The sequence below is a fragment of the Pelophylax lessonae genome, assembly GCF_965119305.1.
Source record: "Pelophylax lessonae genome assembly, chromosome: 2".
NCBI classification, from domain to species: domain Eukaryota; kingdom Metazoa; phylum Chordata; class Amphibia; order Anura; family Ranidae; genus Pelophylax; species Pelophylax lessonae.
In genome coordinates, this window is record NC_138769.1 from 406,385,340 (window position 1) to 406,407,570 (window position 22,231).

At 40.6% G+C, this 22,231-nt stretch overlaps 1 protein-coding gene across 1 annotated transcript in view; it reads right to left on the minus strand.

Annotated features, from left to right (window-relative positions):
- The window catches only part of LOC309548132 (uncharacterized protein), a 707,228-nt gene that overhangs the window by 25,733 nt on the left and 659,264 nt on the right, over positions 1-22,231 (minus strand). The window contains exon 98 of the mRNA XM_082248097.1: positions 9,440-9,597. Coding sequence (XP_082104223.1) covers positions 9,440-9,597 — 158 coding nt within the window. The remainder of the gene's footprint in view (positions 1-9,439; positions 9,598-22,231) is intronic.

Consider the following 22,231-nt stretch of genomic DNA (forward strand, 5'->3'; position numbering starts at 1 on the left):
CCCTCCACCGGAGCCATCACAAGCCTTTGATATCAAACTTTTTATGTGAGTTACTACATTCTGTGCTTCCATTGTCATCAATAAATACTGCACTTAGAGGCACTCTTTGTGTTCTTCCATGCAGAGACTTAGGAGTGGGGCAGCATTCTGTTATCACAGTGCCGCCATTCTAATATTGTGAATATGTTTTTTACAAGATAGAGAACATGGATGTCAGAGAAATGGGCGTGCTGCAACTGGCAATTCCGCCAGTACTTCCAATGGCTGCAATGGATTCAGGCCATAGACTCATTCACTGGCCTATAAAAAGGACTCTGCTCAGCCCATCAAATTGCTGGATTGTCTTCAGCTCCTCTTGTGTCCTGAGCGTTTGCTACTTCCTGGATTCCAGTTTGACCCGGCTTGTTCCTGACCTGTCTGCTCTCTCTCCTGGCTTTGACCCTTGGCTTCATCTGGTCATCCCTGCTCCAGTTTGGCTCTCCTGTTATCTGACCTCGGCTTGGCCCACGGACTTGCTTCCTGTCTACCTGCACTCCAGTACCTGACCTCAGCTTTTCCACGGCCTTGTCTGCTCCGGGCCTTCCTGCTATACCTTTGGGTTGTACCTGTTGCAGCTTCCTGCTGAGCCCTGTGTTTGACCCCTGGCCAGTCTTACACCTACTGCCTGGTTGTTCCTGGTTCCTCCTTGGACTGTCCAGTGTATTCCTGCCCAGCACTCTGCCAGCAACCAGTGCTTCTGTGGGTGCTACACCCTCTGTCTCAACCCCAGGGGTGTGCCGCACTCAGCCGCAAGGGAAGCCCTCTCTGCATCTCGGCCTCGGATCAGGTATGTGACAGTACAATCCAGCCATGTCAGAGGCCGACAGAGGTGCTTCCCCAATTGAGGCTTTGTGCCAGCAAGTCACCGCAAGTCACCGCCCTCACTCCAGGAGGGTTATTTCCAGTTGGAAGGTCGCCTGCAACACCTGGCCATTTTGCCTCCTACAGACTCCAATCAATCGCCTGCCAGCACCTCTTCATCCCTGTTACCACAAGGATACGCTAGCTCCGCCCACTCCATGCTAGTCCCGCCTCCTGAACCACGAGTACCCACGCCTGAGCGATTTTCTGGAGATCGAAAGAAGTTCAGGGCCCTTAAGAACGCCTTCCTGCTATACTTGGCCTTGCAACCCTGTACCTTTTCTCTGGACTATGTGAAAGTAGGGTTCATCATCTCCTTGCTGTCTGAAGAACCACAAACTTGGGCTCATAACTTAACGGAGCAGAAGATCCCTGTTCTGGATTCTGTGGACACTTTCTTTGAGGCTATGTCTCAGCTTTACGACGATCCCCAGCGCACGGCCACCACTGAAGTCGCCCTACACACCCTGCTACAGGGAAAGCACCCAGTGGAGGACTACATGGTTGAGTTTCGTAAATGGTCTGCTGATACTGACAAGTATCAGTTTCGCCAAGGACATTCTGAGACATTAAAAGATGAGCTGGCTCGAGTGGAGACCCCCGCTACCCTTGAGGGTCTCAGACAACTCGCCATTCAACTTGATAGACGTCTGGAGCAGCTCCAAACGTTCCGGCCTACCTGGATGCTTCCCAAGATCTTTTCTGCTCCACCTGCACCTCCGGCCTCTTCCCCCATGGCAGCATCTGAAGGGGAACCTATGCAGCTGGGCCTGGTCCGCTCCTCCCTGACTCCTGATCAGAGACTACGACATCGGCAGGCCAACCTATGCCTCTACTGAGGCGGGGCTGGACATTTACTTTGGAACTGCCCCGTGGGACCCAGTAAGCCTTACTATCAGTCCCCTTTTAACTGCCGAGTTTCTGGACTTTCGCTCTCTCACCTTATTCTCCCAGTCTCCTTACAGGTGGCCGAAGGGGAGGTCCAACTTCGAGCCATCGTTGACTCTGGGGCTTGCAGCTGTTTTATGGACATTTCTTTGGCCAAGAGACTCCATATTCCTCTGATCCCTAAGACACAAAGGCTCGAAGTCCATCTCGCCAATGGGTCCCTACCCAGTTCCGGACCAGTTACCCTAGAAACCGGACCCATTCTCACCACAGCAGACTCCGGTCATCAGGAGTTCATCCGTTTTGGTGCCCTTTGTTCCCCAATGTTTCCCATCATCTGGGACTTCCTTGGCTGCAAGCCCACAACCCCCCAATCAATTGGGCCAAGAAGGAACTCACCTTTTCTTCTGCCTACTGTCAGCAGCATTGCTTCTCTCAAAGACCTAGTGGGCCTGCCTAGTTGCTTGTCCATTCAACCAACACCTGAGCCACTCCTGGATATCCCGTCTGCTTACCAAGACTTCAGGGATGTCTTTGACAAGAAAAAAGCCGAAGTCCTCCCTCCCCATCGGCCTTACGATTGCCCTATAGAATTGCTTCCCGGAGCCAAGATCCCGTTTGGAAGGATATTCCCCCTTTCTGAAAATGAACTGGAGGCCTTACAGGTCTATATCAATGAGAATTTGGAAAAGGGGTTTATTCGCCCTTCTTCTTCTCCTGCAGGTGCTGGTATATTCTTCGTGGAAAAGAAAGATGGCACCTTGAGACCCTGTGTGGACTATAGAGAGCTGAATAAGGTCACTACCAAAAACCAGTATCCGCCCCCTCTTGTCCCCAAATTCTTCCAGAGGTTCCGGACTGCCCAGTGTAATGATATCCTGCACTGGATATACCAAAAGCTGTCGCAAGCAACCATTTTGTTCAAGCAACCATTTTGTTCAGGACGCCATGACAGCTTATAGACTCACGCACACAGTCCCAGCTCCCTGCCTCAATTAACTTACGAATGCAGGAAGCTGGCACTTCAAAGAAACCCTTATCTCAGCACAAGACAGGAAACCTTGCAGATGTTGTTTCTTCCAGAACAGGCCGGTCGTAAATCTGAGCAAATCCTTTAAGGCTGACCAGAGCCGCGTCGTAAATACCACGCAGCCCAGCTGCTCATTAGAACATGTAACAATGCATACACAATTCATAAATGCAGACAGGAACATGACACATTAACAAAAAGTATATATTTGGATGAGAAATGTCATACTGAACGAAATGAGATCATGCATGACCACTTAAGCTCCTATGGGAGACAAGCTAGCTGTCAGATGCCTTACGGGTCAGAGGTTACTTTGAGACGGCCTGTGTTTGGTATCTATGGATATGAAATTCAATGCTGCACAATAATCTATCAGTTTCAAGAAGGCAACTGGTAGATATTGGAAGATATGAATTATGTTATAAATCTGTCTATACGGGAGGTTCCTTGGTATTGTCGTAAACCTTAGGGCCGCCCATGGCCACTGTGTTTATTGGTCATTGGACCTCTGTTAACAACCCCTGCGGTTTTAGAGAAAAAGAGAGAAGCAGATGGGGTTAGGAGTTCTCATGGTAACATCAAGAAGGAACATCTATCAAGTTTGAGAACCGATCACACTGGCTCAGCTTCTGAACTCTGGTAACACCAAGGACATTGAATGCAAGTATTCTTACTTCTCAATTCTATATCTTATTTTTCTAAATTGCTGAATTATGTCGCTATTTCTTTGAAACACCTTTTTCTGTAAATATTTTATTTGCACCAATTTTAACCTTTTTATTATTAAACTTTATTTTGAAAAGTGTTAATCTTGTCCCTAAGCTCTTAATGCAAACTAACGACGAACCTGTCTCTTGAAGAGTGCTACTGTATAGAATAAACCCTTTGAACATTCCTGTCTTTGGTGACAGTGCGTGTTACAGATGATTATTCTAAAGTCATAATTGGTATTTCTAAAATTAAGAGCGCCCGCTGAGCTCATAACGTAGCGGTGGTGGCAGTGAAAGGGTTAATTGCTTAATTAGCCCAGTGACAATCGCTCTCAGCCTGCTGGCATCTAGATTGTGGTCCCGCAAGCTGGAAAATCTTTGTGTCGGGTGCAGCTGAGAGTGGCATTGTTACGCAAGTGACGGCAGGGTGTGAGATTGCCTGGTCCTTGGTCACGAGTTAGTGAGAAGGGCAGGGATCTGATACCTGCCATCATCACACCCGGGTCTTTACCAAGTTATAACCTTGTCCGGATATGGGAGGGGCATGAGTGGAAGACCGCATTCAGGACTCATTTCGGACATTATGAATACCTTGTCATGCCCTTCGGCTTGTGTAACGCCCCAGCCACATTCCAGCACCTGGTAAATTATATCTTTCGGGAGTTTCTTGACCACTTCGTCATCGTATACCTTGACAATATTCAAATTTTTTCTGCCTCACTGAAACTCCATCGGGTTCTCGTTAAAAAGTCCTTTCTACCTTGAGAAAACACTGACTCTATGCCAAGGCGGAGAAGTGTGACTTTGAAAATGGGTCCATTCAGTTTTTGGGACTCATCATTTCCACCGATGGGATCACCATGGACCCACAAAAAGGGAAAGCGATCCTAGATTGGCCTGCACCTTGTGACAAGAAAGGCGTTTAGAGATTTGTGGCCTTTGCTAATTTTTACAGGCGTTTTGTGAAAAAATTTTCTTCCATCATTTCCCCCATCACCCAGTTAACCCATCATCAGTTCCGCTTTCTGTGGTCTCAGGAGGCCCAAATGGCATTTGACAAGCTTAAACAGCTATTTATCTCTGCACCTGTCCTGCAACACCCTGATCCGGCTCAGCCCTATGTGTTGGAGTTCGAAGCCTCGGAAGTGGCCACCGGGGCAATCATGTCGCAACGTTAAGGGTCCAAATCTCTCCTCCATCCTGTGGCCTTCTTTTCTAGAAAAATTTCATGACAAAAATAATTATGACTTTGGTGACCGAGAACTGTTGGCCATTAAATTTGCACTAGAAGAGTGAAGATATCAATTGGAAGGAGCCACCCATCCTATCATGATCTTCACGGACCACGAAAACTTGGAGTACCTAAGGACTGCCAAAAGTTTGCGACCCCGACAAGCCCGATGGGCGCTGTTTTTCTCCATGTTTAACTTCCATATTTCTTATCGACCTGGCTCCAAGAATGGGAAAGCAGATGCTCTCTCCCAGATGTTTCCAGATACCCCAGAAACAGCAGAACCTGATACCATCCTTTCTGCCCAAACTTTTCTCCTTATCCAGCCTGACCTGATGATGGCAATCCGACAGGCCTCAGCCCTTTGCTTGGATCCTGAAGTACCCTCCTTGAAAAAACAGGAAGGTTTCCTGTGGCATCAGGATAAAATCTTTGCCCCCCCCCCCCAAGTAAGACCTCGAGTTCTTAAAATCTTTCATGAAAGTAAACTTGCTGGGCATTTTGGGGTCTGGAAGACTTTGGAGCTTATCCAACGCTCTTTTTGGTGGCCCAACCTTGGGCAGGATTGCAAGGATTACATCAGCTCTTGTACCATCTGCCAACATAACAAGGGGTCAAGTACCAAGAATTGGGGTTTGCTAAGACCACTTCCCATTCCTGAGCAACCCTGGAAAAAGATATCTATGGACTTTATTGTTGAACTACCCCCTTCAGAAGGATTTTCCACCATCTTGGTGGTAGTGGATTGCCTTTCCAAAATGGCCCATTTTCTACTTATGGTTGGCACCCCTTCAGCCCTGGACACAGCCAACATATTCATAAGGGAGATAGTCAGGCTACATGGTCTTCCAGACAACATTATCTCCGATAGAGGAGTCTAATTTACCTCCAGGTTCTGGAGGGATCTCTGTAAATCCCTGTCCATTGAAGTTTCTCTTTCTTCTGCATACCATCCTCAGAGCAATGGGCAAACGGAGAGGACTAATCAAACTCTAGAACAATACTTACGATGCTTTTGCACCTGTTCCCAAGATAACTGGGTCTCACTCCTCCCCTGTGTGGAATTTGCTTACAACAATTCTCTTCATGCATCCACTAACCAGTCCCCTTTCTTGGCAAATTATGGATTGCATCCCTCCTTCCTGCCTAACACCCTTCCGGAAGCATCGGTTTCTGCTGTCCAAGATCGGATCAGCTTCATTCAAACCAATTATCAAACCCTACAGGAAGCCATGCGTAAAGCCCAGGAGGACTATAAAAGGTTTCATGACTGTAAAAGAAGGAAGGGTCCGAATCTCAAGATTGGAGACAAAGTCTGGCTGTCAGCCTTGAACCTTAAACTCTCATGCCACTCCAGGAAGCTTGGGCCAAGGTTCATCGGTCCATTTGAAGTCAAGAGGGTGATCAATCCTGTGGCTTTTGAGCTGGCACTTCCCGACTCCTTTAAGGTACACCCAGTTTTCCACATTTCCTTGCTAAAACCAGTTGTCCCCAGTCCATTTCCTGGGAGAGACGAGCTACCTCCAACTCCTGTCTCGATCGAAGGGGAGAATGAATTTGAAGTTGAGTCAATACTGGATTGCCAAAAGAAAGGGAGGCAAACTCAGTATCTTATTAAATGGAAAGGTTACCCCCCTGAAGACAATTCCTAGTAACCTGCATGCCCCCAGGCTGGTACAGGAATTCCACAGGAAATTCCTGGGAAGCTTTGCCCGGTTGGGCATCCGGAGGCTGCCCCTTGCGGGGGGGAGGCACTGTCAGAGAAATGGCCGTGCTGCAACTGGCAATTCCGCCAGTACTTCCAATAGCCGCAATGGACTCAGGCCATAGACTCATTCACTGGCCTATAAAAGGACTCTGCTCAGCCCATCAAATTGCTGGATTGTCTTCAGCTCCTCCTGTGTCCTAAGCGTTTGCTACTTCCTGGATTCCAGTTTGACCCGGCTTGTTCCTGACCTGTCTGCTCCCTCTCCTGGCTTTGACCCTTGGCTTCATCTGACCATCCCTGCTCCAGTTTGGCTCTCCTGTTATCTGACCTCGGCTTGGACCACGGACTTGCTTTCAGTCTACCTGCACTCCCGTACCTAATCTCGGCTTTCCCATGGACTTGTCTGCTCCGGGCCTTCCTGCCATACCTTTGGCTTGTACCTGTTGCAGCTTCCTGCTGAGCCCTGTGTTTGACCCCCGGCCGGTCTTACACCTACTGCCTGGTTGTTCCTGGTTCCTCCTTGGACTGTCCGGTGTATTCCTGCCCAGCACTCTGCTAGAGACCGCCTGTCTACTATCAGGACCCTGCCGGCAACCAGTGCTTCTGTGGGCGCTACACCCTCTGTCTCAACCCCAGGGGTGTGCCGCACTTAGCCGCAAGGGAAGCCCTCTCTGCATCTCAGCCTCAGATCAAGTACGTGACAATGGATGACATCATCAGTGTGCAGTGCTTCTTGGTTGTTTAGTCAAAGCCTGGTTTGGCCCTGGACTAGGCTGTACTGCTTAAAGTAATCTTGTACTGAGAGAAAAATAGAGGCTTCTGTTGCTGACTTTGCCTTCTGATTACCATATGCCTTGCTGCTATCCTGAACCAATGGCTTCAATTATTGAGTTACTAACCCAAAAGAAGTGTGGGCATCAAGACTTCTGACTTTATTGTGACATGGCCTCTGTGTAAGCCTCTGTATAACTCTAAGTATAAGCTTCCTTTCATAGCAGAATAGCCTGCTGGGAGGCCTAGCAGTTTGGCAGTAATTGCCTGGAACTACAGTCCTAATGAAAAAAAAAATACTAATCAATAGATAGGGCAGGTCACAAAGTTTATTTTGTTGTTTGTCTGGAGTTCAGTAATGACAACCATGGAAGACAGTCATCTATCAGCTTCTAGCAGTCTAATGTAATTATAAATGATTACTAGGGTCTGGTTAGAAAGGTAACAACACATTTACCAATATCATTTACAAAGGTGTTACATTTAAGTAATAGCTGAAATAAAACGTTTTAAATCAATTTTAAATCCCTCAGTGTGTTTCCCATGGGTGCACTGCAAGTCCTGCTGCAGCAGAGAACAGATTAACAACTTTATCAAACAACACTTTTACCTATTATATCTATTTTATAGGAATGCAGCTCTCTCCGCCTTATCGTTACAAAGAAATCTATTCTGACAAAGAGACAGGAAATCAAAGTACTTGTAAAATGTTATCTTACAAACACAAGAATGTTCCATTAAGTGACATGAAGGAAACCATAAAAATGTTATTTTATGTACTACAGTGAACATCAAATAATATTCTGCTAAGTAGAACAAGGTGCCCTTGGATATGTTTTCTTAAATTGATATGAAAAGATCTATATATTACGCATAAGTAGAACATATTTTCTCTCAGATGTACACTAATAGCAGAGTGAGTTATTGTGTATGAAAATTCTGTTTATTAATACAAATGGCTTACAGAGCATGATCAGCTGGAAAATGAATACACAATTCATCCATTACCCAAATCACATTGACTGTAATGTCCTCAGTACCCACTCTGTATACTGTTCCAAAGAGATAAATTATACAAAAAGCATTCCACTGTCCTGTGAGTGTCACTTTTATCTATTGGCAGAACTAAGAAGAGGTGCACATATCTTATTCTTGTGTGTGAAGAAAACTTTAATGAAACCTTTAAATCCATTCAATGGGGGGGGGGGGGGGTGCCTCAGGAATGATTCATGGCAATTGGGAGTCTCCTCACACACAATACATGGCATCTGTAAATCTCCTTAGACACAATTCTTGGCAACTGGGGGTCTCCTCACACACAACAAATGGCATTGTAAAGCACTGCGCAAACTGTCAGTGCTATATAAATCCTGTATAATAATAATAATAATAATAATAATAATAATAATAATAATATGTAAGTCTCCTCAGACACAACTCTTAGCAACTGGAGGTCTCCTCACACAGAACTTATGGAAAATGGAAATTTCATGCACAATTAATGCCAATTGAAAGTCTCCCCACAGACATGTCATGCCAACTTATTGTCTCCTCACACATGAATTGTTGTATCTAAAGCCTCCCCACACACAATTCATGGAAATTTAATTTTCCCCACATAAAACTTACGGTAACTAAAAGTCTCCTCACACACAACTCATGGCAACTGGAAATCTCCTTATACAAAATTTATGGCAAATGGAAGCTTCCTTGTACAGGATTCATGGTAACTGGAGTTCAACGCACACACAAGAAAGACATTCTGATATCATCATATGCAGTACTATTATTACAGGCAAAGCATAATAGTGTAAACAATAAAAATCACATTTGATCCTGGTTGGACCAGAGATGTTAAGTATACAGTTTTGCACCAACTGGATGATGTGGATTGGGACCATAAAATTAATATAACTTTCAAAAATGTACACTGTTTAAAATATTAAATATGCATCCAAACAGAGGTATCTAACCCAAAGTAAACTGTGCTACACTTAATCTAGTATCAACTGCTTTAAAAAGTAGACTTAATATTGTTTGTGGATTAATGCCTAAAAGAGTTACAGATTAAAACAAAATATGTGCCTTTACATTCCTTCTTTGTAAATCAATCTGTTATGCTACTTACATAGGAGAGTAACTACTGTATTTTAACCTAAGGGTTTAGAGATGGTAGTCAATATTTTTGCAAGATTACTTACTTTAAAAGTGGAAAGCTTCTTTGAGTATTCTTTGCTGCATGCAAAAATGCTTGTGATGCGTTAAAGCCCATTTCTGGATTTAAGATAACAGCCACTTTCTTCAGCTGCCACTGTGTTATAGGTTTCGTGCCCAAGAGAGGGAGCCTCATCACACAACTCTGAAAAAAATAGAAATAAAACAAAATGTATAAAAACTCTCAGCTTTTTCCTTGTTTGAAGGGTTATTAATGTATATTTAATAATGTGTTTTGCCAGCAATATATATATGCCAGCACACAATCGTAACAGTCAAAATAATGAAATGTAAAAATATACTGGCTCACCTAATGAGTTTTGGTTACCTATAAGTATATTTCTCTTGTCCAGCTTAGATGTGTCTTAACATATAATTATGTTCTCTGCAAAAAACAATTTCTCTGATGTAGGTGTGTGTTTTTATTCTCCCTTTCTACTTCATAAAAAAAGCCAAAGATATAAAGAAGTTATATGATGTATATGCTGCATATGGGAGACGTTTAGTATTCTACACACAAAATCACATGATCCATGTAATCTATGGACCACAATTTCAAATTAATCCCCAACTAGCTATGATAGAGAATCCTTGGATTAGTACAGAAATAGAAGACTTAGGGTGCTGATCTTAAGTAAACAATGTGTATCTTCTGTCTGTCTGTTTCTTACCCTTCATCAATTCAAATATTAAATACAGACCACAGCTTTGCAATTGACATAAATAATCACCTAACAAAAGATAATATATTTTAAAACACATATGTATCTAATTTACCACTGGCGAAAAGCACATAAACTCAGTTTAGCATTTCTCTTATTTTGTAGAACTGATCATTTCTTTTCTCAGAAAAATATTTCCCAAATGGTTATGTTTGTGCTGCTTGGGGCACTAAAGGCCTAAAGGCAGTTGTTGCATGATTGAACATTATCCCTTAACAGCGCTGAACATAATCTCTCTGGAAGGCTATGATTACTTTAGATTTACACCAAAAACTTCTGTTCTTATTTCCTGTGTATAAGGAAAAAAGGTCAAAGATATAGGTAATGCTAAATCAGATAAACATACATTCATATTAAATGTTGTTAACTAGAATTATGTGGAATGTGGGCAGCTCGGAATGTAATCCATTGGTTAGAACTGGTAATTTTTTCCTCATATTTTCAGTTATTTATCATATACAGTATATAAATTAGTTTACATATCAAAACTTCATTACCATGGCAAAAGTTTGCAGTATACTAGCTTCCATTTAGGATGTAAAGACCCTTACGTTAGGGTTTTTATGTTACATAGAATATTCTCAGTGAATCAATTAATGCAGGTATAAAAGACAATAAACCTCAAAAGAGAAACTTAATGCAGACCCCTGAATTAAGCCCTAGTATTAATTAATCCCTATTCTTCTCGCATACCTCAGGAGTGTCAGGAGCCACTTTAAATCAAAAACAGAACACATTGATCTACTGGTCCCTCGCACATACAGACCTTGCTTCCTTCTGTGCAGCCATATTTACAATGGTGGCTGTTAGTTGACCAGGCAAGTGGAAGACTTTTGAAAGGATACATTCTAAAGCAATATTTTCACACTTGCAACTGCAGGAGGGCATGCTGTCATTAATATGCCATGCTCGTAACCATGAACTTAAAGTAATTACCACCTCAGACAGGAAATATGAAATAAGCACATCTTTCTATAGTGTTTGCTTGTCTCTCTCCAAAGTTCTGAGTATCATCTCTCCCTGTTGCCTGGTTCCTCTGTTATCAGCAAGACTTAGTTTTGGCTGTTTTTCCTGATACCAAGAGTTAAAATGGTGACAGGGAGAGAGTTGCAGCGCTCAGCCTGTGACTGTCATCTGCAGCTGTGCTTGTTCACTGTACTGTGTGATGGAGGGGGGGGGGGAGTGTACCTTTCCTCCGTCCAGGGAGCTGCCGGCTCTTTGAAGACTTCAGATCCCTGCCCCCTGCTGCTAGAAATAAAGAGAAATCTTTTCCTGTTTATGCTTTCAGAATGATCTACAGAAGAAATGGCTGCAGATACACAGCTACAACGTATGAAAAAAGGATTTGTTTCATCTCAGTGTATCACCTAATTCTAGTCACTTCACTAGGTACATGTGAGGGTTTATAACCACTTTAAAGACACCAATTCAGCTTGATTAGGTTAAACTATGGGTGTGGGCAAGGGGAAACAGGTGCAACTTGGACTGATAGTAAATATTTATTGAAATGACATGTAATATACAAATATAAAACATTGTGATCAGAATCAGGGTAAAAATAGTATACTGCTTTTGGCTGTGTAATAAGCAATATAAATACATAAATGAAATATAAACATGAGTGATCTTTTACCTGGCAATAAGATTTGTATTTATATCCATCCATTCCTGAGATTTAAACAGCACTGTCAAACAGAAAAGTCCTACCTGGAAGAGAGGGGATCTGATCTCTGCTGCAGGTCTACTTTCAAAAGGAAAAGAAAGATATAAAACTTCCGCGCTAAGGACTATTTGGAAATGAGGATGGGTGGACTCTCAGTGTATAAATTATATATAAATGTATATATAAAAAATGTGTGTATAAAAAATGTGTGATCTAAAAATAGGCTGCAGCCTCCCTGAATGACAGTCCGGAGACTATACCATGAATGTAAAAGAAAGGAGGGATGATGGCGCTGCCTATAAATAGAAACTGATAAAGTGATCTGTAGTGTTAGGTCTTCAGGTGCCAAAGATATAAAGTGACTTAGTGCTAACCAAGGTATATGCAAATAATACCTAAAGATCACCAATACAATAATACAATAATTAACATCAAATAGTGCAAATCTCCAAGTGCATATTGCACTTGGAGATTTGCACTATTTGATGTTAATTATTGTATTATTGTATTGGTGATCTTTCGGTATTATTTGCATATCAGTTGTGCTAATAGATAAATAACATCATAAAGTGCTCGTGCGAATAACTGTGCAACTGTGTATATAAATATAGTAAATATAACAGCATAAATATTATAAATAAACTCATATGTGTAACATATCATATATCAAAAGTATTTTTAAATATAAAGTTCATAACAATAAATATCTTCCAAACTGAATAAAGTGCAAGTCTCTTGTGCTATTATAAGTGCTTCGTGCTCAAGGTATATGGATAAAGTGCCGGTGCTCAGTCCTTGTGAGTTAGTGCTCCCCTCTCGGTCCCACACTCACCAGAAGCAGAGAGTAATATCGCCTTAAAAACTGGTTGTATAAGGTAACCGCCTCTTATGGATCACCAACAGATATAAGCTGTAGATCTCCTGTGCCTCTATATCCAGGTAAATATCCAGGTGATGCTCCCCAGTGTCATGAAAAGAAAAGGGCCATCATCGTGCAGTATATTCTAAAAGATTTATTTATCACGCAATAAAAAGATACACTTACAAAACAAAAAGAATCAATCCGCCTTTAGCAAACCCACGGGACGCCAAACGAATGGCCGTGCGTTCCACCCGTGTAACCGGAAGCCGGAAGCCGGAAGAGGTTGCAGCCGGAAATGACGTACTACGTGTTCGGACGGCTTGACGCGTTTCGCTCCGCCAATCAGAGCGTTCTCAAAAGCGAGGGCGTCACGAACACGTACTACTATATATATCATTCACAATTTAAAGTTATCATAAACACCTGCGTCGGACCGGAAATGACGAAGACCGGAAATGGAACGCCGCCATCTTAGTTCACCCCATTTTGCCGACTGTCATACTCCATCTTAGTCCACCCGGAACCCAAGCCGTATATAGTGGAAATATGCAAAATATGTATATATATGTGGCTAAGCCAACCCAGCCACGCATATGGTGTGTATAATATACTGAACGATAAACTAATTTGACCGTATCTATAATCAAAAATCAAAAATCAAAAAACGTCCAGTTCCGGTTCTCCTTCCTGATTGTCCCTATATATGAACATTACATACAGAAATAAATACAACACACCTACAATATATTAACAACACACAATAATGTTATATTGCACCATAATATCCTAGCAGCCTATCATATAGTTATTAACACCCATATGTCCATATCGGACTCTAATTTGGATACTACTACAAACTTTATACAATACTCAGCCACATATGACGCTGGCTCATAAATCAATTAATAATTATCCTGTGTAAATTCCACTAAGAGATCATAAAGTGATGTGTGCTGAGTTGGTGGTCTACAAACTACAACTACAACTATATAAAAATGTAAATGTATAAAAATGTATAAAATTAAAAATCATTTATAAAACAATTAATATCTAAATCTACATTCAGGCCTAAGGGGACCATGCTCTTAAGTTGTTGGATCCACCAAGTTTCATTTTGGGAAACTGCTCTCCTCATGTGTGTTCCTCTCCAATGTGCATTGATTTTATCTATGCCACAAAAAATTAATTTAGAGGGATCTTTGTTGTGAAAAAGTCTAAAATGGTTCGATAGATTGTGTTTGCGGAACCCCTTTTTAATGTTACAAATGTGTTCCCTCAAACGTATTCTAAGCTCCCTTGTGGTGCGGCCCACGTACTGCAGGCCGCATTCACATTGTAACAAATATGTCACGTGAGTGCTGCTACAAGAAATAAATTCTTTTATTTCATATTCTTTTTTTGTGGTCCAGGATTCAAATTTCTTTATGCTCCTTCTTTTGTCCTTACGGCAGGTGGTGCAAGCCACACAGCGCCCGCATTTATAAAAACCTGTTCTATCCAGAAATGTAACTAATTTCTTTGGGGGGTTGGGGATACTCTTGACAATCCTATCTTTAAGAACAGGAGGCCTTCTGTAAATAAATTTAGGCTTATTAGGCAACATTTTTTTAAAAATAGGATCTCTCAGTAAGATGCTCCAATGCTTCTTTATGCTTTTCTCCACTTGTTTATATTGTTGATTGAACTCAGTGCAGAATGCAATTTCAAAACTCCTATTATTCACAGTTTTGGGTTTATCTGCCAGTAATGTTTTTCTCTCCAGGTCACCCACTTGATTTCTTATTTTCTCAAGATGTTTTCTCTTATATCCTTTCTCTTCAAACCTCTTAATTAGGACTTCTGATTGTTCCTTAAAATCTCTATCTCTATTACAGTTTCTTTTTATCCTCAGCATTTGCCCTTTCGGCACAGCTGAGATCCATTTAGGGTGGTGACCACTGCTGGTTGGGATGTAGCTATTACGATCTGTACTCTTAAAATAAGTTTTAGTGAAAAGATTGTCACCATTTTTAAAAATTGTAAGATCCAGATAATTAACTTCCTGAGTGCTAAAACTTTCAGTAAAACCAATCCCATACCCATTGTTGTTTATTTCAGAGATAAAATCCATAAAAGAATTATGTGACCCCTCCCATATTATAAAAATATCGTCGATGTATCTAACATACATCTTGAGAGGGGTATGGGGTTTCTTAAAAATAGTTTCTGATTCCCATTTACTCATAAAGAGGTTTGCAACCGTGGGGGCATATTTAGCCCCCATGGCTACACCTCTGGTTTGATTATAGTATTGGCCATCATGCCAAAAATAGTTGTTTTGCATGGCCATATTTAAAATTTCCAATATGAAATTTATTTGTTTCTGCGGGAGTTTATTATCCAATTTTAATGCCCATTCTACAGCTTTGCTAGCATCTTTTTGTTTGATGTTAGTATATAACGAATTAACGTCTATACTAGCTAGAATGGTGTTTTCTGTAACCTTTACGTCTGCTATACGATTAATCAGATCTTTGCTATCTCTTAGGTACGCCAGGCATTTTTGTGCAAGTGGTTGGAGATGGTAGTCAACATATTCTCCTACCCTGGAGTATACTGAATCCACCCCATTAATAATGGGGCGCCCCGGTGGGTTGACTGTATTTTTGTGAATTTTCGGGTTATGATAAATAATAGGTTTTTTTGAGTGGTCTGGAATGAGATATCTGGCCTCTTTTTTGTTAAGGATCCCTTCTTTTTGTGCCTTCTTAATTTTCTTTGTCAACATCGCTTTCAATTTTTTAATTGGATCGCCTTTCAGTTTGGTATATGTCTCTTTATCTTCAACTAGACGGTTAAGCTCTTTAATGTAATGTTCTTTATCCATAACCACAATTCCCCCCCCCTTGTCCGCAGGTCTTATAATTATGTCATTGTCCTTTTCCAATTTCTTTATGCTCTGCTTAATTACTTTACTACCTTTTATGGGGTGTATTGATATATTCTCTAAATCCTGTTCCACCATCAATTTGAAGACTTCTAGACATTGGTTTCTGGGGTTCTTGGGGTTAAAAGTGGACTTGTTTCTTAAACCACTATGGATGTATTCATCCTCTACTAAAGTGCTAGTGGCTGGTTTATTAAAAAAATGTTTTTTAATATTTAAAACTCTAACAAACTTGTGTAAATCAATAAAAACTTTAAATTTATTTAACTGCTTAGGAGGTGCATATTTTAATCCTTTATCTAAAATCTCTAATTCCTCCTCATTAAAAATCTTTTTACTTAAGTTAAAAATACCCGCGCCTATACATCTCTTTTCCTTTTTCTTCTGTCCTCCCCTGCATCCTCTCTTCTTACCTCTCCTCCTTGTGGGGGGTGTGTGTTGTGTCCCCTGTATGGGCCTCTGTAGGGGCCTCTCGGTCTCCAATAATTCTGTCCCCTCGGTGGGCCCCAGTATTGTCCCCTTCCTCTGTATCCACCTCTTCCTCTCCCTGGTGGTCTCCCTTGTCCTTGATCCCAAAAATCCCCTCTATAGGGCGGTCTATATTGCTGGTCATATAATCTCTGATCTTGATAATATTCTCTGGGAGCAGGGCTAATAGGTGAGATGGGGTCGTACCTGTTGTGTGTAGGGACATTATATCTAGGGGACTGTTGGTATGGGGTGTCATTCCTATTTACTCTCACCGGGGTCTGTGGAGTATTTTCTGGTGTCCTAGTAGGTGTCTCAGAAGGGAAAGTGAAAGTAACCTCCCTTTCAGGTGTGGTATCTCGGGATTGTGTGTTGGTTTCAGTCTTCTAGTTTTTCTAGTTTTCTAGTCTCTAGTTTTCAAAAAAATATTATATATATTTTTTTGGCTTTGCAGCTATGGATTTATTTAGTTTGATTAGCAAAAAGAATATTAATTCTGAAGAGATATTCTCATTAAGCACAATTAATATGGATGTAGATCGTAGCCTTAAACAACTTCGCAGCACTCTAGACAAACAAATTAGATCTTGGTGGGATATTACCACCTTAAGTCAATATTTAAAGGAGGGCATCACACCTAGACGACTTAGGTGGGATATAGCCCCTAATGATGGTCTAGAGACGAAAGAATTAGAAGAGAGTTGGTATAACTTCTTCAATGGCTGCGAACAGAAATTATTAGGTCTGATCATTTCAAGGAGAAAAACCAAACTTGAAATGCTGGAAAACAAGGTGAAGGGCCTGAAAGAAATTTTGGAGCCTTTTTTAGATAATGCAGAGTACAAAGAGAAAATGAAAAATATCCAGGATCATATAGCTAAACTTGATAAAGATACACAAAAGAAAAAGATAAAAAAATTTCACAGGGATTGTAATGATTACAAACAGGGGAATGTGTATAAATGGCAGGAGGATGAGACTGAAACCAACACACAATCCCGAGATACCACACCTGAAAGGGAGGTTACTTTCACTTTCCCTTCTGAGACACCTACTAGGACACCAGAAAATACTCCACAGACCCCGGTGAGAGTAAATAGGAATGACACCCCATACCAACAGTCCCCTAGATATAATGTCCCTACACACAACAGGTACGACCCCATCTCACCTATTAGCCCTGCTCCCAGAGAATATTATCAAGATCAGAGATTATATGACCAGCAATATAGACCGCCCTATAGAGGGGATTTTTGGGATCAAGGACAAGGGAGACCACCAGGGAGAGGAAGAGGTGGATACAGAGGAAGGGGACAATACTGGGGCCCACCGAGGGGACAGAATTATTGGAGACCGAGAGGCCCCTACAGAGGCCCATACAGGGGACACAACACACACCCCCCACAAGGAGGAGAGGTAAGAAGAGAGGATGCAGGGGAGGACAGAAGAAAAAGGAAAAGAGATGTATAGGCGCGGGTATTTTTAACTTAAGTAAAAAGATTTTTAATGAGGAGGAATTAGAGATTTTAGATAAAGGATTAAAATATGCACCTCCTAAGCAGTTAAATAAATTTAAAGTTTTTATTGATTTACACAAGTTTGTTAGAGTTTTAAATATTAAAAAACATTTTTTTAATAAACCAGCCACTAGCACTTTAGTAGAGGATGAATACATCCATAGTGGTTTAAGAAACAAGTCCACTTTTAACCCCAAGAACCCCAGAAACCAATGTCTAGAAGTCTTCAAATTGATGGTGGAACAGGATTTAGAGAATATATCAATACACCCCATAAAAGGTAGTAAAGTAATTAAGCAGAGCATAAAGAAATTGGAAAAGGACAATGACATAATTATAAGACCTGCGGACAAGGGGGGGGGAATTGTGGTTATGGATAAAGAACATTACATTAAAGAGCTTAACCGTCTAGTTGAAGATAAAGAGACATATACCAAACTGAAAGGCGATCCAATTAAAAAATTGAAAGCGATGTTGACAAAGAAAATTAAGAAGGCACAAAAAGAAGGGATCCTTAACAAAAAAGAGGCCAGATATCTCATTCCAGACCACCCAAAAAAACCTATTATTTATCATAACCCGAAAATTCACAAAAATACAGTCAACCCACCGGGGCGCCCCATTATTAATGGGGTGGATTCAGTATACTCCAGGGTAGGAGAATATGTTGACTACCATCTCCAACCACTTGCACAAAAATGCCCGGCGTACCTAAGAGATAGCAAAGATCTGATTAATCGTATAGCAGACGTAAAGGTTACAGAAAACACCATTCTAGCTAGTATAGACGTTAATTCGTTATATACTAACATCAAACAAAAAGATGCTAGCAAAGCTGTAGAATGGGCATTAAAATTGGATAATAAACTCCCGCAGAAACAAATAAATTTCATATTGGAAATTTTAAATATGGCCATGCAAAACAACTATTTTTGGCATGATGGCCAATACTATAATCAAACCAGAGGTGTAGCCATGGGGGCTAAATATGCCCCCACGGTTGCAAACCTCTTTATGAGTAAATGGGAATCAGAAACTATTTTTAAGAAACCCCATACCCCTCTCAAGATGTATGTTAGATACATCGACGATATTTTTATAATATGGGAGGGGTCACATAATTCTTTTATGGATTTTATCTCTGAAATAAACAACAATGGGTATGGGATTGGTTTTACTGAAAGTTTTAGCACTCAGGAAGTTAGTTATCTGGATCTTACAATTTTTAAAAATGGTGACAATCTTTTCACTAAAACTTATTTTAAGAGTACAGATCGTAATAGCTACATCCCAACCAGCAGTGGTCACCACCCTAAATGGATCTCAGCTGTGCCGAAAGGGCAAATGCTGAGGATAAAAAGAAACTGTAATAGAGATAGAGATTTTAAGGAACAATCAGAAGTCCTAATTAAGAGGTTTGAAGAGAAAGGATATAAGAGAAAACATCTTGAGAAAATAAGAAATCAAGTGGGTGACCTGGAGAGAAAAACATTACTGGCAGATAAACCCAAAACTGTGAATAATAGGAGTTTTGAAATTGCATTCTGCACTGAGTTCAATCAACAATATAAACAAGTGGAGAAAAGCATAAAGAAGCATTGGAGCATCTTACTGAGAGATCCTATTTTTAAAAAAATGTTGCCTAATAAGCCTAAATTTATTTACAGAAGGCCTCCTGTTCTTAAAGATAGGATTGTCAAGAGTATCCCCAACCCCCCAAAGAAATTAGTTACATTTCTGGATAGAACAGGTTTTTATAAATGCGGGCGCTGTGTGGCTTGCACCACCTGCCGTAAGGACAAAAGAAGGAGCATAAAGAAATTTGAATCCTGGACCACAAAAAAAGAATATGAAATAAAAGAATTTATTTCTTGTAGCAGCACTCACGTGACATATTTGTTACAATGTGAATGCGGCCTGCAGTACGTGGGCCGCACCACAAGGGAGCTTAGAATACGTTTGAGGGAACACATTTGTAACATTAAAAAGGGGTTCCGCAAACACAATCTATCGAACCATTTTAGACTTTTTCACAACAAAGATCCCTCTAAATTAATTTTTTGTGGCATAGATAAAATCAATGCACATTGGAGAGGAACACACATGAGGAGAGCAGTTTCCCAAAATGAAACTTGGTGGATCCAACAACTTAAGAGCATGGTCCCCTTAGGCCTGAATGTAGATTTAGATATTAATTGTTTTATAAATGATTTTTAATTTTATACATTTTTATACATTTACATTTTTATATAGTTGTAGTTGTAGTTTGTAGACCACCAACTCAGCACACATCACTTTATGATCTCTTAGTGGAATTTACACAGGATAATTATTAATTGATTTATGAGCCAGCGTCATATGTGGCTGAGTATTGTATAAAGTTTGTAGTAGTATCCAAATTAGAGTCCGATATGGACATATGGGTGTTAATAACTATATGATAGGCTGCTAGGATATTATGGTGCAATATAACATTATTGTGTGTTGTTAATATATTGTAGGTGTGTTGTATTTATTTCTGTATGTAATGTTCATATATAGGGACAATCAGGAAGGAGAACCGGAACTGGACGTTTTTTGATTTTTGATTTTTGATTATAGATACGGTCAAATTAGTTTATCGTTCAGTATATTATACACACCATATGCGTGGCTGGGTTGGCTTAGCCACATATATATACATATTTTGCATATTTCCACTATATACGGCTTGGGTTCCGGGTGGACTAAGATGGAGTATGACAGTCGGCAAAATGGGGTGAACTAAGATGGCGGCGTTCCATTTCCGGTCTTCGTCATTTCCGGTCCGACGCAGGTGTTTATGATAACTTTAAATTGTGAATGATATATATAGTAGTACGTGTTCGTGACGCCCTCGCTTTTGAGAACGCTCTGATTGGCGGAGCGAAACGCGTCAAGCCGTCCGAACACGTAGTACGTCATTTCCGGCTGCAACCTCTTCCGGCTTCCGGCTTCCGGTTACACGGGTGGAACGCACGGCCATTCGTTTGGCGTCCCGTGGGTTTGCTAAAGGCGGATTGATTCTTTTTGTTTTGTAAGTGTATCTTTTTATTGCGTGATAAATAAATCTTTTAGAATATACTGCACGATGATGGCCCTTTTCTTTTCATGACACTGGGGAGCATCACCTGGATATTTACCTGGATATAGAGGCACAGGAGATCTACAGCTTATATCTGTTGGTGATCCATAAGAGGCGGTTACCTTATACAACCAGTTTTTAAGGCGATATTACTCTCTGCTTCTGGTGAGTGTGGGACCGAGAGGGGAGCACTAACTCACAAGGACTGAGCACCGGCACTTTATCCATATACCTTGAGCACGAAGCACTTATAATAGCACAAGAGACTTGCACTTTATTCAGTTTGGAAGATATTTATTGTTATGAACTTTATATTTAAAAATACTTTTGATATATGATATGTTACACATATGAGTTTATTTATAATATTTATGCTGTTATATTTACTATATTTATATACACAGTTGCACAGTTATTCGCACGAGCACTTTATGATGTTATTTATCTATTAGCACAACTGATATTTATGTTTATGGTTTCAGTTTAAGCAGCGCAGGTACTTAGTTTTTCAGTATTGTTTGAAAGGTGTCACCTTTTTTACCTAGCAGCAGCTTATGTATTTAATTTATTGATTTATTACTTAGTTATTAATTTATTTATATTCACCGAACCGAGGTTTCCTAAGCGCAAGCCCCTCACACTCTATTATTTGCATATACCTTGGTTAGCACTAAGTCACTTTATATCTTTGGCACCTGAAGACATAACACTACAGATCACTTTATCAGTAAAAGGAAAAGCATCACACTGACTAGGTAACCGCTTTGTTGCTCTAATTCTAAGGGTAGTGGTGCGCTTCAGGGATTGGCTCTAATGGATCTCTATTTGGGTTGGTGGCAGTGATGTGTACAATTCTTGCTTTCAAGGTGCTCCGCGTGATAAATATAATATTTATGTTTTTAAATAATTAGGTGATGAAAGTGCAAATGTATTAATAAAATCAATCAATGTCGAGAATATCTTAAAATAAATAAATATATGAGTACGGTGTGTATCAATGAATAAATAAATAAATAAAAATCAGAGTGCTACTTCTTTACCAGTGATATCAATAAATAAATTATAAATCCAGTGTTGGTCTTCAATCTGATTCATAAACAATAAAACACATATATATTGTGCTCAAAATAAAGTGCTCCATGCAATTTTCTATTAAAATGGTGCTAGAAAAAATATCTGTGAATAATTCAATTGTGATCCTTCAAATATGAATATTTAAATGAAATAGTCCAAAAGAAAAAGATTATATAGAGTAATCCAAAATGGCTTGTGTGAATACGTTCCTCGCTTATATCCGTGCTTCACTCATGCAATTAAGTGACTATGATCTCCTTCACCTTGTGTGTCACCTCTGAGTGCTCTAGCCTCTCACCTTATAGGCAAGATAAATTTGCCTTTGGTATCTATCCAAGCTCAACGAAAGACTCAATTTATCTCAATCCCGGTCCTTTCTTACTTAGTGGAGCTGCTTTCTTGTCTTGATCGTTTTTTGTACTATCCTCTTTGTCCGATCTTTAG